The following is a 13,977-nucleotide window of genomic DNA, read 5'->3' as shown; positions in this document are numbered from 1 at the left end:
GTCCCCTGGACTGTAACAACGACCACAATCACGGTTCAGAGGTCATACATATTTGATAGATCTTTCAACGCACTCAGTTCAGAGTAGCCCATGATGACTGGCTTAGTTTGAACACGTCAGTCATACCTCCGTGGGTTTGGAGAAATCCATAGCTTCAAGGAAAGTCATTCTGAACAGTGTATGGTTCTCTGGTTTCGCCCTGCGTGCATCCTCCATGCGAGCCAGGATTTACACAATTCCTTTGGAATCAAGGGTGTTTGCGTTGAACAATCAACCAGTATAAATGTAAGATTATTATACTGTATATAAAGGGGACTTAAAAACTATCTGAAGGCAAACCAATTACACAGTAAACCTACTCAGTATCAATAGAACCGACATGGTAAAGACATAGTAAAGGGTCTAGAAACCTGAATGCATTGGATTGGAGGAAACGTGAAGAATGAATGCAGGTTATGAATCTCATACAAAGAAATTTCAATTGTCCAGCTTGGTGGATTTAAAACTTCCGAAATCTTGAAGCTACTATACTAGGGAGTCGAGATTAAATCTATGTTACCCCAAAAAGGTAACACCTTGCATGCATGTGATATACAATGTTTTCTGTAATTTCACCGTAAGTGACAAATCGAACAACAACGTTCGATGTCAACATCACGGTTACGCTCAACAGCCGAGGTTTTGGAGATAGGTGGTTCTTCGTAAATCACGAGTGGAAGCCCATTCCGACATTCCCAATCGTTTGCAGTAATGTAGTATTCGTCGTACTCCTGCACAAATATGTACTTCTTAGGCTGGACCTAGATCTGTTGTCTGTAGTTTTTTTTTGTTCTTTACTGAATATTGTTGTTTGTCTAGGACACACAATCAGAATCTGTTGAGTGACATCTTGTCATCCCTGGGCATTTTTGAATTTCAACTTTTTTATTTTTAACCATGCATACCCCATTTAAAATTTCACACACACAAAAAACGGTACATGTTGAAACTAAACGTACTTGTGAACAAAATGATTACTAATTATCTGTCTAAATGGGTTTTTATATATAGGATAAAATGATTTATACCACAGTACCTATATGCAACCGACGACGCCGACTGGCAAGCTATTTTAATACCTCTATTCCTTTCACTACATCAGATTTTAATCAGATTGGCTAAACTCACTGGATGATAAGAAATGGAAATTGTGTACATTAGGCGTGTCCTCTCTCAAACACACTTTCTGAATTTACTGAATCAGATGCAGGAAACCCAACATGAACACAAGTGCTGGTCTTAGCCGAGCGGCTTTTTTCTACACATCTAAAGCATAAGGTCTCCGTAGTGGAGATGAACACCAGAGTCTACACATGTAAGCATAGAGCAGTTTGAGTTCGTGTGGAAGTGTGGTCATACGAACAAGAATGCAACAGGTGGTTTGAGAGTTAGCAAGTGTATCTAAAATTGATAGCCCCGATAATAGCTAGGAAGATAAAAAAGAAGATTTATATGTTGTGTTGAAATCTTCTGTTAGACCTGTTGACCTAAGCTGTTCGCTGGATGCGTATTGCTGTCTTTACGTTATGTATTACTTGTTATTAAAATGAAATGTTGTATTTTCATGTTTATGAAAAGTAATTTGAAGACTTGTCCCTTTCCTTTGGCTAAAAATCTTGGTTTGCAGACCGACAGTAAGGCCTAAACAAAATCGTTTTGGTCCCGGTTACCCGACCCCATCTAGTGTTTCACCCCAAATATTTTTTACGTATTCGAGTAAAAAAAATCGAAAAAATTGGGAAGTCTCGCGAGAAATAGTGGATGCGGAAACTGACGTCAACTTAAAAAGACGATATAAAACTGTTCTTCCAATCTGAAATGGCTGTAAATCTGATGAGAAGAAACCAATAACACGGAGACCATGGAAAACAAGGGAAAACATTACTACCTGAATTTAAAACAAATCTACCTACACCCACCTATTCTTAAATTGAGCGTAATCGGAACCACAATTTTTTAGGCCTAAACAGAGGTTCTTAAGATCACAACCTTAATTTTGTGTTTTCGATAACATGACGTCAGAAATAGGGTAGATGGGTAGGTCGGAATTGGATTGGATTGCACTTATTTTACCTTTAAAAGGTTTTTGAAATTATTTTTATATTTGAAAAAGATTGCTTCCCGCCCCAAAAACGAACAAAATGTCGGTCAGAATATCCCTTCTGTGATACTTTGATGAAATATGTATAGATATCACTAGCACTGAGGAGACGTGCACGAAGGTCAAGAAAGAGAAACAATTTCGTTTGTTTTGCATGTTAATGTTTTTTTTAAAAAATGTTTAGGGTCGGCGGCTTAAACTAAGGTCGAAAACGCATTTTTTTTTTATTTTACCTAAAATAGACTTCCCTAGCTGATGTCTGATTCGGTCCGTTATCAAAATGGTATCATGTTGATAAATAAGACAGTGACGTCACTTGCTGTGCCAGTGTTATTATACAGAACATTATTCACGCTCAACATTTTTTTATTCGTAAGATTACAACAGAAAATTAATGTCTTTAAAGTGGAATGACAGGTATGAAAGGTCCCCTAATTTCGTGGGGATTATTGTCAATTTCGAATGCAGACTATTAACAATTCAATTATTTTCTACCGCAACGCTAATGACCAAACTCGAAGGGTCGGGCTTCAGCGTCACAATACTGTACGTCGTCGTCCAGCTCCGTTCACAACCAAGGAAACCTATGACGTAAGCAACTCAGTACATTCTCACATAATAGAATCGCCGGTGTCTGTAAGGGCAATTCTTCCCTCAATTCGTTAACACAGCAATCCGTCTTCGCAACAAAAACACATCATATATTTATTTTTTTCGTTTTTGTGGGCAAGCTACTAAGTAAGGAATGTTGTAAATATTGGCTTATTTTGTAACCTCGCTGAGTGTCCTTGCGAAATGAAATACGGTACCAGTTCTCCACAATTAACTGTTTGGTATTCGCAGTTGTGTGTAATTTAATATAGCCGAAGCATTGTGTAGTGTAGCTGAGTCAGACAACATTTGGAAACGGAAACAAAATGGAATCTGGTCACCATGGGTAAGTCACGACTACGTGTTTTGATTGTGTGCCTGTTGATGTATCTTATCCTGGTCTTCGTTCCGTTTTTCTACAACCATTCGGCTCGGATTCTATCTCCATCGGAACGGATGAAGATACAATATGAAGCCCTAGCACACGGGGCCGGTGGTACAACGCTTGCTGCTCGTACGTTAGCACACCCAACCAACGTGGGTGTTAACAACACTGAGCAAATAACGAATTGCAGCAGATTTGCAGTTTGGAGAACAGGTATATCGCAGTGGTTTGACGAAAGATATGATGGCAACATCTCACCTGTCTGGACTAGTAAAAATAAAGACCTTGGGAAAACTATGACAAGATGGTGGATGGTAAGTAGGTTTTTTGTACATTTATATTATATTGACATACATCACCGCGAGTGAAAAATCGAGGCGCGATTCATACAGAGAAATATACACTCAGATCTCCTGTTTACTCGTCTAGATCGTCAGATGTCTTGGTTCCCGTACGCTTCGGTGATATTTCTTTCTTTACAATGTAAGGGTAAATGATAGAATAGTAAATTTAATGTATGTGTATCCCGGAAATAAAGGCTTGCCACGTGACTAGTAAACTTAGGGACTACTAGTAAATAGATGGACACCTTGTCGTACTCTGTGCCTAGTTCTTCCCTGTGAACCTAAATATTTCAATCTGAAAAATATACCTAGTGTTTGATATGGTAGCAACGAAATTCGGACGTCTGTGACATGAGCGTACCAAATTCCTTAAAAAGTGGAACGAGGATGGGCAAAAGACGGCGAGAAAATACAGATGACCGGCGACGTGACTCGTAGATACTTTTTTTAATATTAGGGAGCCGTCATTTATTTATGACCTGGGGGTCGGAGGAATTGGAGGGGAGGAGATCACTTAAAAATGCTAAGCTAGAAGGAGGGTTACTCATCAAAAACTGGTGGTGAAAGGGGTGGCTACTCAATTTTTTTAATTAACACTGAAGTATATATAGAACGCACCTACACAATTAATTATGCAAGGCAAAAAACATATTTATTAACACGGTGTTTTTTCTGTTATAATTTTGCTCCTGTGAAAATGAATACACATTCGACATATACATGTAATTTATGAAGACAGTATATTGGAACATAACAATCTGTAACACAAATTGACCAAACCGATACTAGTACATTAAGTTCTATTACATGAAACAAATCATTAAACGATAAAGTAGCAAGGAATAACCTGGTTAAAGAAATAAACAGCTGACGCCACACAGGAGGGCAAAGTCTGACCAAATAGGATCAACTCATTACTGATTATAAGTATTAAATACATGTTGAAAAACAAAGAATATGGTAATATAATATATAGCCAACTTTTCATTGCACAGATATTAGTACATGGTGTTCTGTTACATGAAATGCATATATAAGTATGCTCTAATTTTTCATATAAATGATAAAATAATTTTGAGTGGTATGGCATGCAACGATACTATGAGAATTTTTTTCGGTGTTAGTATTCTGAACAAAAATTCCAATTGTGATCAGGAGAGGGTATTGTTATCACCTTGACATGTTAAAATGATACCAGATAAACTTTTTCAGCTTTAGTCCTTCTAGGCGCGCGAGGGGAACACCCCCCGTACCCACCCTCACACTGCTCCTTTTTATTTTGATTCAAATTTTATGTAGTATTATTACTACCTTGGCATGTTAAAATAGCACCAGAAAACATTCTTAGTCTTTGAAACCCCCTCCCGTGCCCACCCCCACTTGCCTCCCATACACTTTGATTCTAATTATACCACAATTTTACTAGCTACTTTGGGAATAAGCTGCCTTCATTGTTTCCTCTTCCTTGTTCAAATGTTCAAATGCAATTTGATATATTTCCTGCTAGATGCAGTGTGAACCCAATAATACTGCACCTGTACATAATAATTTAATGTATTTCGGAAATAAACATAATTTGATATGTATGTGTGTATGTGTATGTATGTATGTATGTATGTATGTATGTATGTATGTATGTATGTATGTATGTGTGTATGTATGTATGTATGTATGTATGTATGTATGTATGTATGTATGTATGTATGTATGTATGTATGTATGTATGTATGTATGTATGTATGTGTGTGTGTGTGTGTGTATGTATGTATGTATGTATGTATGTTTGTCTGTCTGTCTGTCTGTCTGTCTGTCTCTGTGTCTGTCTGTCTGTCTGTCTGTCTGTCTGTCTGTCTGTCTGTTTGTCTGTCTGTCTGTCTGTCTGTCTGTCTGTCTGTCTGTCTGTCTGTGTCTGTATGTCTGTGTGTCTGTGTGTGTGTGTGTCTCAATGGAACACTCAACCTCAATTTGTGTAAAGTTTGTAGAATGCCATTAACAGTTATGATTGTAAAATGGTGGTGGTGGTGGGGGGGGGGGGGGTTATTAAAATATTTTGTGTCAAGGACTCAAAAATGTCAAGCCAGTTTAATACATGGGTGGTCTTCCCATCTTTGACGAAAATCTGTAAGATTCTAGGTTTTTTTGGCTCAGATCATTAAGATTCAATCTATAATGGAAGCCAAATCATCTTGTTTGTTCGACAAAATTCTGACTAACATTTGCTACATCTGTTTACGATTCGACACATATTTTGTGGCTAAACACAATCGTATCGTATGGCTCATAAAAAACCCCGACCCAGTCATATTGGAATTTATATATATATTCGTTGAAAAAGACCTCTTTAATAGGTAGAGGTACGAAACAATTTAGATATTCCAGCCATTTATGAGATATTATTTATTACTGCAACAAGTGTGCATGAATAGCCATAGACAAGAGGTAGCATACTACTAGTCAATAGTTGTGTTGTTTGTCTCAATTAAATGCATAGCTTTCTATGAGTTTATGTATTTCACCATTGTGACCAATATAATTTGAAGGCGGCCATCTCCCCGGAACGAAACAAACGACACAAAACGATGGAAATAGACTGAGGGAAATAAAAACATCTAGCCGCTTTCAAAACATAATATTTTTTGTAAACAGATTGCATTGTGGCAGGCTTTGGTAGACTAGACGACCCGACACAAACACGTTCGTGCACAATGATGCCTCCTGGACAGGCTAGGATTTACTTTATATACATAGACCATTCTGTGGGGCCAGGCTTACATGGCATTCCGAAAAGGATAAGAAAATACGAGATACATATAAATTAAAACACACAAAAATACAGACTGCATTGCAGGGTTACGAAGACGAGACATATGAATAAGTGCCAAAAATGAAAATAATAGCAGCTATATGATGAGTTGACCTTGACAATGATCTATAGTAAACGTCTTAGCATGTGTTTTAGACCACAGGTGCTCGTGGAACGAACGCCAAGCCAGGAAATAAAGGCATTTTTTGTAAACTTTGGGGTTGTATAAAGTCATTTTATGACTTTACATTACTTACACGACGCGTGATTGCCGAGAAATACACACGAAGTCATAATTATTGCCGGTCATACGTTGTCTCCTGGGGCTAGCCTCATAACTATGGAATGCTATGGATGAGTAAAGAACAACAGTACTGCACAATAGATATTCATTCATGAGTTGCCTCGTCTTTTGTCGACTAGTACAATTATAATATCCATACATGATTGGATTGGATTGGATTGTCATTTGTTCTTTACTCATGAATCATTCCATATATTTATGAGGCTAGCCCCACGAGACAACGCACGATCGCTGATATAAGGGCTGTCATCCTGGAAATATAACCAATATAACCATGGTACCACTAAACAATAGACGGACAATAATTTCCCTTCGTATATCTCGCCAATCGCGCATAGTGTAAGTGATGTAAAATCAAAAATTACTCTACAACCAAAAGTTTACAAAAATGCCTTTATTTCCTTAAGTGGCATTCCTCTCTAACTTGCCACATCCTCCAGATCTACGCAGGCCAAACCAACAAGGCTTCTTCTTTTTTTTAAATTTCTTTTTTCATTTTTGTTTCATTTTACGACTGTGTGATAGAAGTTGAGGTAAATACTAACAAATCGCCAGCAAGCTGTGAAAGATACAACATGAAAAACATGTGCATACATGTGGTGTGCAACATACATACCTGTATGGCATTTATTACTGTCGTTCTACACCTGCTGCAACTTGAACGTTTTTTTGATACTGCTTTGTTAGATCATGGAAGTATAACCCATTCTCGCAAACCAGAGCTATTATTTCCGCTACACTTCGAAATAAAAAGTAGGGACCAACTCGTTAAGAACGGTACCGTAAAACGGTACGATGGTATAACCATGTTTAGATATAGTGGCTGAATCGTAATATCCTACACCATACCCTGAACTGTATTCAATCACTTGTGGATAAACATATTTGTGTTCAACAGTACGCATAATATGGTGTAATATATCTATTCAAATGGATTTTGGGTCCGTACCAAAAATCAGCGCCCCAATGACTCACGATTTAAAATTATTAGGAAAGAGAACAAAATGGACCGGTTTAATTCTAATGATGAGGCGTAGACTGTACTTTAAACAAAATGGTGATCTTGGCTGTAATATATTTCTGTTGTCAGATGTATTTACAGCTCGTTAACTGTTCAATCACAGGCTCTGTTTGATACCGCCATACAGCAACCAATAAGAAACTTCTCGCTACGCTTTAGGATAACAAGATTAAACAAATACAGTTTCTTGTTACATTGTGTCTAGATGAAATGAACTAAAGTGCCACCATGGCATCAAAACATTGGTACCCGTGTGTCTGTGTCTAGTTGTAGTATGTAGTAAATTGTTAATTTCATGATTCAGACTGAATGTAGCAAGAAGTTGCTATATCTTACTATGTTGAAGTGTAGAATGTCACGTGTGGATTTTTATTGATATCTACCCGATTGTATCAAACCGAGCGAGTGAACAGTGACTTGCAATGTGCTGTATTTATTCCCGCCTATGGTAATCCATGGAGCCACTGAGATACCCAATCACATAAGACGTTTCTTTCGCTGACAGGGCTTCAATTCTAAAGTGCAACATTTTTGTACAATGCTTACATTTTTATGCTGTTTTATTTTTTTTTTACTTATGCAGTCATTACATATGAGTAAAAGCACTGACAAGCTGCCGGTAATTTTGGATAATCTGTTTCAAATCATTCCCGATAAGAATCCATACAAGATTGGCGACCCAAACAGGTGTTTGCGTTGTGCTGTAGTTGGAAATTCTGGAAACTTGAGACAAAGTGAATATGGAAAATTAATTGATGAACATGACTATATAATGAGGTAGGTGTAGCAGTACATATTTCATCGTTACACCTGATACGAGCCGGTTCCGTTATTTTTTTTAGACATTTATTCCCAATTGTGCCCCCTTTTCGGCATCTCTACCCCACACATGCACCCCATTCCTTTACGTCAGCGGAAAAATATGCCCTAGCTTGCGAATGGTATACACACATTGCAAGTATCGCTTTGGCATTTCAATGTGGTCATGCACCACTTGCTAGCGACAATCGACAGTAGATGGAGCAAATATAACACAACAACATTCTGGCGACAAAAAACTACGCATGCTCTCTACAATGAATGTAAATATACATGGCAACGAAATGGTGACTGAAATTACTGACAGACTGCTGGATTAAGGAGAACAACCTTAAGTTAGTCAAAATAAACAAGATGGCAACTCTTAATGAAAAAAATCGACATTTTTACTAAACCAAGTAAAACAAAGACTTGATTGTCACGTATGTAGAAAAATACCTTGACTTGTCAAGGAATAGTTTGTCGTTTTCACTGCTTATCACGACCCCGTGTGGTAGTATGGCAAGCCGTTCAGGCCAAAAGTATTATTTCATTTTAGCTATAGTGTTTTATATTTTTCGTAGCTACAAACTAATTTTAACCGTTCATGTGTAGTTTTTCGATGGAATCCACACTTTTATTCCATGTTAACATTATTTAATTCAAACAAGTTCTCATTTATTTGAGATTATTGTTTTATTTTTCGTCAAACCAGAATGTCAAACATGGAATAAAAGTGAAGATTCCATCGAAAAACTACACATAAACGGTAAAAATTAGTTTGTAACTACGAGAAATATAAAATGCTATAGCTAACGTAAAATACTACCGTTGGCCTGACAACTGAACGGCTTGCCATATGGTAGGACGATGCATGGCGAATAACGTATCTTTTTTAGCGATAATGCAAATACTGAATGACTGTAAGAAAAGTGATTATCCTCTGGAAATTTATTAGCACTTGCTAAACCATTTCATCAGCGAGAGAGGTGATAGTTTTTCCGAGTTGACTACCCGATAATTCTAAAAAATTACAAAGTAATATTAAAGTGCATATACAATTCTTGATATACTGTGTGAGGTTAGATAACAGGTAAAAAAAATAAGTTTTGACATGATTTAGTTTTATTTTGTTAATTGTTTCAAACTGAAAATGTGGAATTTAGGCCTACACCTAGTCGTTCTACGTCACAACAACTCGTGTCTACGTCATTGCTTCTGTTATTCGCAAGTCAAAACATTCATAATAATCGCCACCATTTTCTCTCATTTTTTCTTAAATCAGGCTTGTGCGGGTTTTTACTCTACCGTTCTCCAACACTATGTAGTTTTCCTCATTCTGACCGGAAAATACTCGTCTTCGACTCGTATTGACAAGCCCCTTATGTCACTGGTACTTTCCTCGGTTGAACGAAAACAAAACACCCTGGGATTAATAGCCGAGTATTTCCAACGTAGAGAACCAGTATTTTTTAATCAACCCATATCTCCACAATGGTAGAAATTGTACCTGCATAGTTCAACCTATCGATAACTTATGCTATTTTATGAAAACAAGAAATTTATTATAAATATTGATTATATATATATATATATATATATATATATATATATATATATATATATATATATATATATATATATATATATATATATATATATATATATATATATATATATATCATACAAAACATGTCACGCTTTATACCTCTCACGGATACTGCCAACTTCAAACCGAAAACGGTTTGAACTTTGACCTTAATGACAAATTATGCAAACTGTCATTTTCATTTGTAGTCATTGGTCCGTGTAATATGAGCATCGAACAAAGAAAATACGCTGGAATAAGAAGGATTCAGTTCACGGAGAGTGATTATGTCAACATAGTGACTCTCAAGTTGCATTTCAAATATTCAGACAAATATGTGTTTTCAAGTAAATATTTGTAATTTGCCAACACTAAGTATTCTGTTACATGTAAAGGAATACGTCTCCATTTTCAATTCTCTATAAAGGTAGAATGGCCCAAGGGACACATTTTACTGAAATAAAAGATCTTACAATCTCTCCAAACCTGGCCATATGGAAGATTGCTTCTGGCCCTTCTGAAATATTAAAAGGAAATGTGGGCATCCACCGTCTTCATCGAAAAAGTGTTATGAGCACCAAAAGTGATGTATATTTTTCCTTTGTTCTGTGCATAATATCTTTCATAAATTGGTTACGCTTAAATACCACAAAGTGTCTGCAATATGCAAGAAATGGCTTGATTTTGATAATTGTCCCGGAAGGTCAAAGTCAAATTTCATTTTACCTGACAATATGAGACTAGACACTTGAATGAAGTACAGTCATTTGGTCAAATTTGCATATGTCGTAAAACAAAGTGACGTGCATATGACTCCTGTAGTATATACCGCCTATGTGCTAATTTGAAAGAAATTTGTTGTTGCATATGCATGCCAGAGATGTGGATATATATATGTATGGACGGACGGTACCTATTTCACCTCCCACGGTGCTACCAGAAGAGAGATGGCTAAAAGAATTACAGGAAGAAAAATGGAAAATATTGATCTCAAACAATGACATTGTTAAGACAGTTAGAATCCATTTATTCCTAATTAATGTATTAGGGTATTAACTTTGACCTTGTGTAGACATGTTTCATAAGTCATGTAAGTCATGCAATTGGAAAATTAATGTGAACAGTGTTTGGCGAAATATGAAAATGCACCAAAACTGGAACTGAAATCTGAATCACAATAGAAAGTACATAGGTGTTTTGACATCCATTAACGATAAAGATTAATTACATATTACACCATTCCACTGTATTTCAGAATCAATGTAGGCCGAACGGAAGGCTTTGAAAAGGACGTTGGAAGCAGAACGACTCATCGGTTTATGTACCCAGAAAGTTTCATCGAAGTCAAGGGCGAAACTCGGTTTGTGTTTTTAGCATTCAAACAACGTGACTTAGAGTGGCTACTCAGTGGTCTTACAGTAAACGACAAGTAGGTATAAAGGCTCCAAACCATTCAATTTCTTGTTCGACATCTTGCTAGGGGGTTAATATTTATACTGGAAATATTGAAAGGAAATTGTATTTAAGCTGAAGATGAAATTTCAATCCCCCCCCAAAAAAAATGAATTCCCGTGCGTTTATTTTTGGTAAAGTAATACTTTGGTGCTGAGAAATTTGAAAGTTAGGTGTGAGTATCAGTTAACACTTATAAATTACTTTGTATTGGTTATTCTTTTGTCAGAAATAACACCTCGTCGAAAGTAGGCATAGATGTGAACCGAACAATGGTAAGTTATTCGTGATAATTAGATTTGATAGGAAACTATTTCAAACTGTATATTTATATTCTCTGTGCACATGAATTCGCATTTGTGGTATACAATATGACAGTTTTGTGCTGCACATCATGTATAATGTTGACAAGGTTCCAAAAGGTAACAAACGAATTGCTAACATAATGTTAACCATCTGTTCACCTCAAGATTTCACTTTCAAATAAAAGTAGACAGTTCTAATTACTGTATTTTCATATTAACTCGGTTAATCACGTGATATTACACCTTGATATGTTGCATGTCTCAAAATTTTGTGGTTTGCTATATTTTACCCTTTTTACAGGAGATACAGCAAATTTCAAAATATCGTTCAGCTTTTCTGTTTGATACAACCATGCAGAAACTAATAATAGGAAACTAAATGTGCTACACTTTAAGATAGCAAGATTGAATGAATACAGTATCTTGCAACATTTTGTTTAATTGAAATGAACTAAAGTGCAACAATGCAGACATCAAGTGCACGCGTCAAAACAATGGCGCCCGCGTGTCTGTAGTACATTGGTTTAAGTGGTTTATTTCATTCAGACTAAATGTAGCAATAAATTGCGATTGTTTCTTATCGATTTCTGCAAGGTTGTATCAAACAAAGCCGCTGGCTGAACGGTATTTCAAAATCCGCTATATCTTGATTCTAATTGTTAATTTAACTTTGCGTGATAGAAGGTCTTTCTCAAAACAGCAAACCCGTTATTGTCATGTGATAATGCCAGTCTCCAAAAAACGATAAAGTGATCTGTATATGTAGATAGCCAATATCCCATTAGGTGACTTTGAATTTTAATTTTAGATTAATGTTTCCTTTCTGATATTTCATTTGTCATTTTATTTCACACAACAGGTACAAGTGTATTATCCTGCATTAATGTACCACACATATCACTTGTGGACTGAGCATCATGGTCGATATCCCTCAACTGGTATGCTGGTACTAATGTTTGCTATGTATGCCTGTGATGAGGTGAGTTGAGTTGAAAATTAACAAGATTTCCAGTAGTCTGTTTATAGCAGAAACGTTTTATGTCAATGAGACCACTGGTTACTATAATTTTACAGACACTATTTCCCTTGACATACAAACGTAATCCTGCATATAAATATTAAGTATTGACCCATCTTCAGAGTCCTGAGCATGGTTTCGGATATTAAAGGGATATGGTCTGCAACTTGTAAGTATTTTTCGTCATTTTTGTTTGCAAATAAATAATACTTGTATTTTACCATTCACTATCACTTGTCTCTAAACCTGCAGCCACTGGCAAAACTCCTACCGTATAAACTGTTGTGATACTGTAGTCTAATTTACAAGAATAAAATGACGTCATTTTATTCATACATGAGAAAACAGCAGTTAATACGATGGGAGGTTTGCCATTCATTTAACAAGTGACAGTGAAGGGTAAAATATAAGAAATTTTTCATTTGGAAACAAAAATGATGAAAAATACTTACAAGTTGCAAACCATGTGCCTTTAAGGTGTTCAGAACTTTTGAGTTTAATTTTCTCTAAATATGTCCCTGAATAAAAACATGTCATTTAGTTGCATCTGTGAAAATTACACGTCTATAGAACTGTACTCTAAAATGTTGGGCTACAAACATTTGTACATCAGTGTAATATGAATATATTGCGTTACCATAACAACTAGCACTTTACACGACCTTCCGCTCCCTAGTTTTATTTATAGTTGACACAAGTGTACTACGAAGCACACCAATTTGGACACCTTGTTGTCTATTTTTTCCGTTTAGGTCAACGTCTTTGGTTACGGAGCCACAGCTAAGGGTAACTGGGATCACTATTTCGATAGACCAGTGAATCCACATAACGAGGAAATGAGTGCTTTTAGAACCACTGGAATACATGATGGTAAATTTGAGGCCAAGGTCATCAAAAAACTTGAGGAAATAGGCAAAATTACTGTTTTTGGAGGATCAAGGGCATAGTCATTCATCAAGTATGGGTGGTGGGAAAATCACAATAATGTTTTCAGGAAATGTGCAGTATATACTGAAAATGTCAACGTAAAGAAAACTCACTCCTCTTTTACAACCCTGCTAGGTTCAGTGTTGTTATCTTGCAGATAAAAAACAACAATCTCAACCCGCCGGATGGATTCATGCCTTTGATCATAAATGTATAATATTGTATAGTCTTCTGGTGAACGCTCCCTTTTTGTGATGTAACCTTAAATTTCTTAGTCACCCAACTTTCGATAAAGACAGGT

At 36.3% G+C, this 13,977-nt stretch overlaps 1 protein-coding gene across 1 annotated transcript; it reads left to right on the top strand.

Annotated features, from left to right (window-relative positions):
• Positions 1-3,187: 3,187 nt before the first annotated feature.
• Positions 3,188-13,696, top strand: LOC144437949 (CMP-N-acetylneuraminate-beta-galactosamide-alpha-2,3-sialyltransferase 2-like). Its single transcript, XM_078126983.1, has 6 exons — positions 3,188-3,430; positions 8,172-8,365; positions 11,230-11,403; positions 11,656-11,701; positions 12,591-12,710; positions 13,502-13,696. The coding sequence occupies exons 1-6, from the start codon at positions 3,188-3,190 to the stop codon at positions 13,694-13,696; spliced, it is 972 nt and encodes a 323-aa protein (XP_077983109.1).
• The last annotated feature ends 281 nt before the right edge of the window (positions 13,697-13,977 follow it).

Source organism: Glandiceps talaboti, chromosome 7, assembly GCF_964340395.1.
Source record: "Glandiceps talaboti chromosome 7, keGlaTala1.1, whole genome shotgun sequence".
NCBI lineage: Eukaryota > Metazoa > Hemichordata > Enteropneusta > Spengelidae > Glandiceps > Glandiceps talaboti.
This window is presented reverse-complemented; position numbering and strand designations above follow the sequence as displayed.

Coding starts and splice junctions, on each gene's coding strand:
- LOC144437949 (XM_078126983.1), top strand. CDS start 3,188: ATGAAGATACAATATGAAGCCCTAGCACACGGGGCCGGTGGTACAACG. Junction 8,366..11,229: donor GAACATGACTATATAATGAG/GTAGGTGTAGCA, acceptor ACTGTATTTCAG/AATCAATGTAGGCCGAACGG. Junction 11,404..11,655: donor GGTCTTACAGTAAACGACAA/GTAGGTATAAAG, acceptor TTCTTTTGTCAG/AAATAACACCTCGTCGAAAG.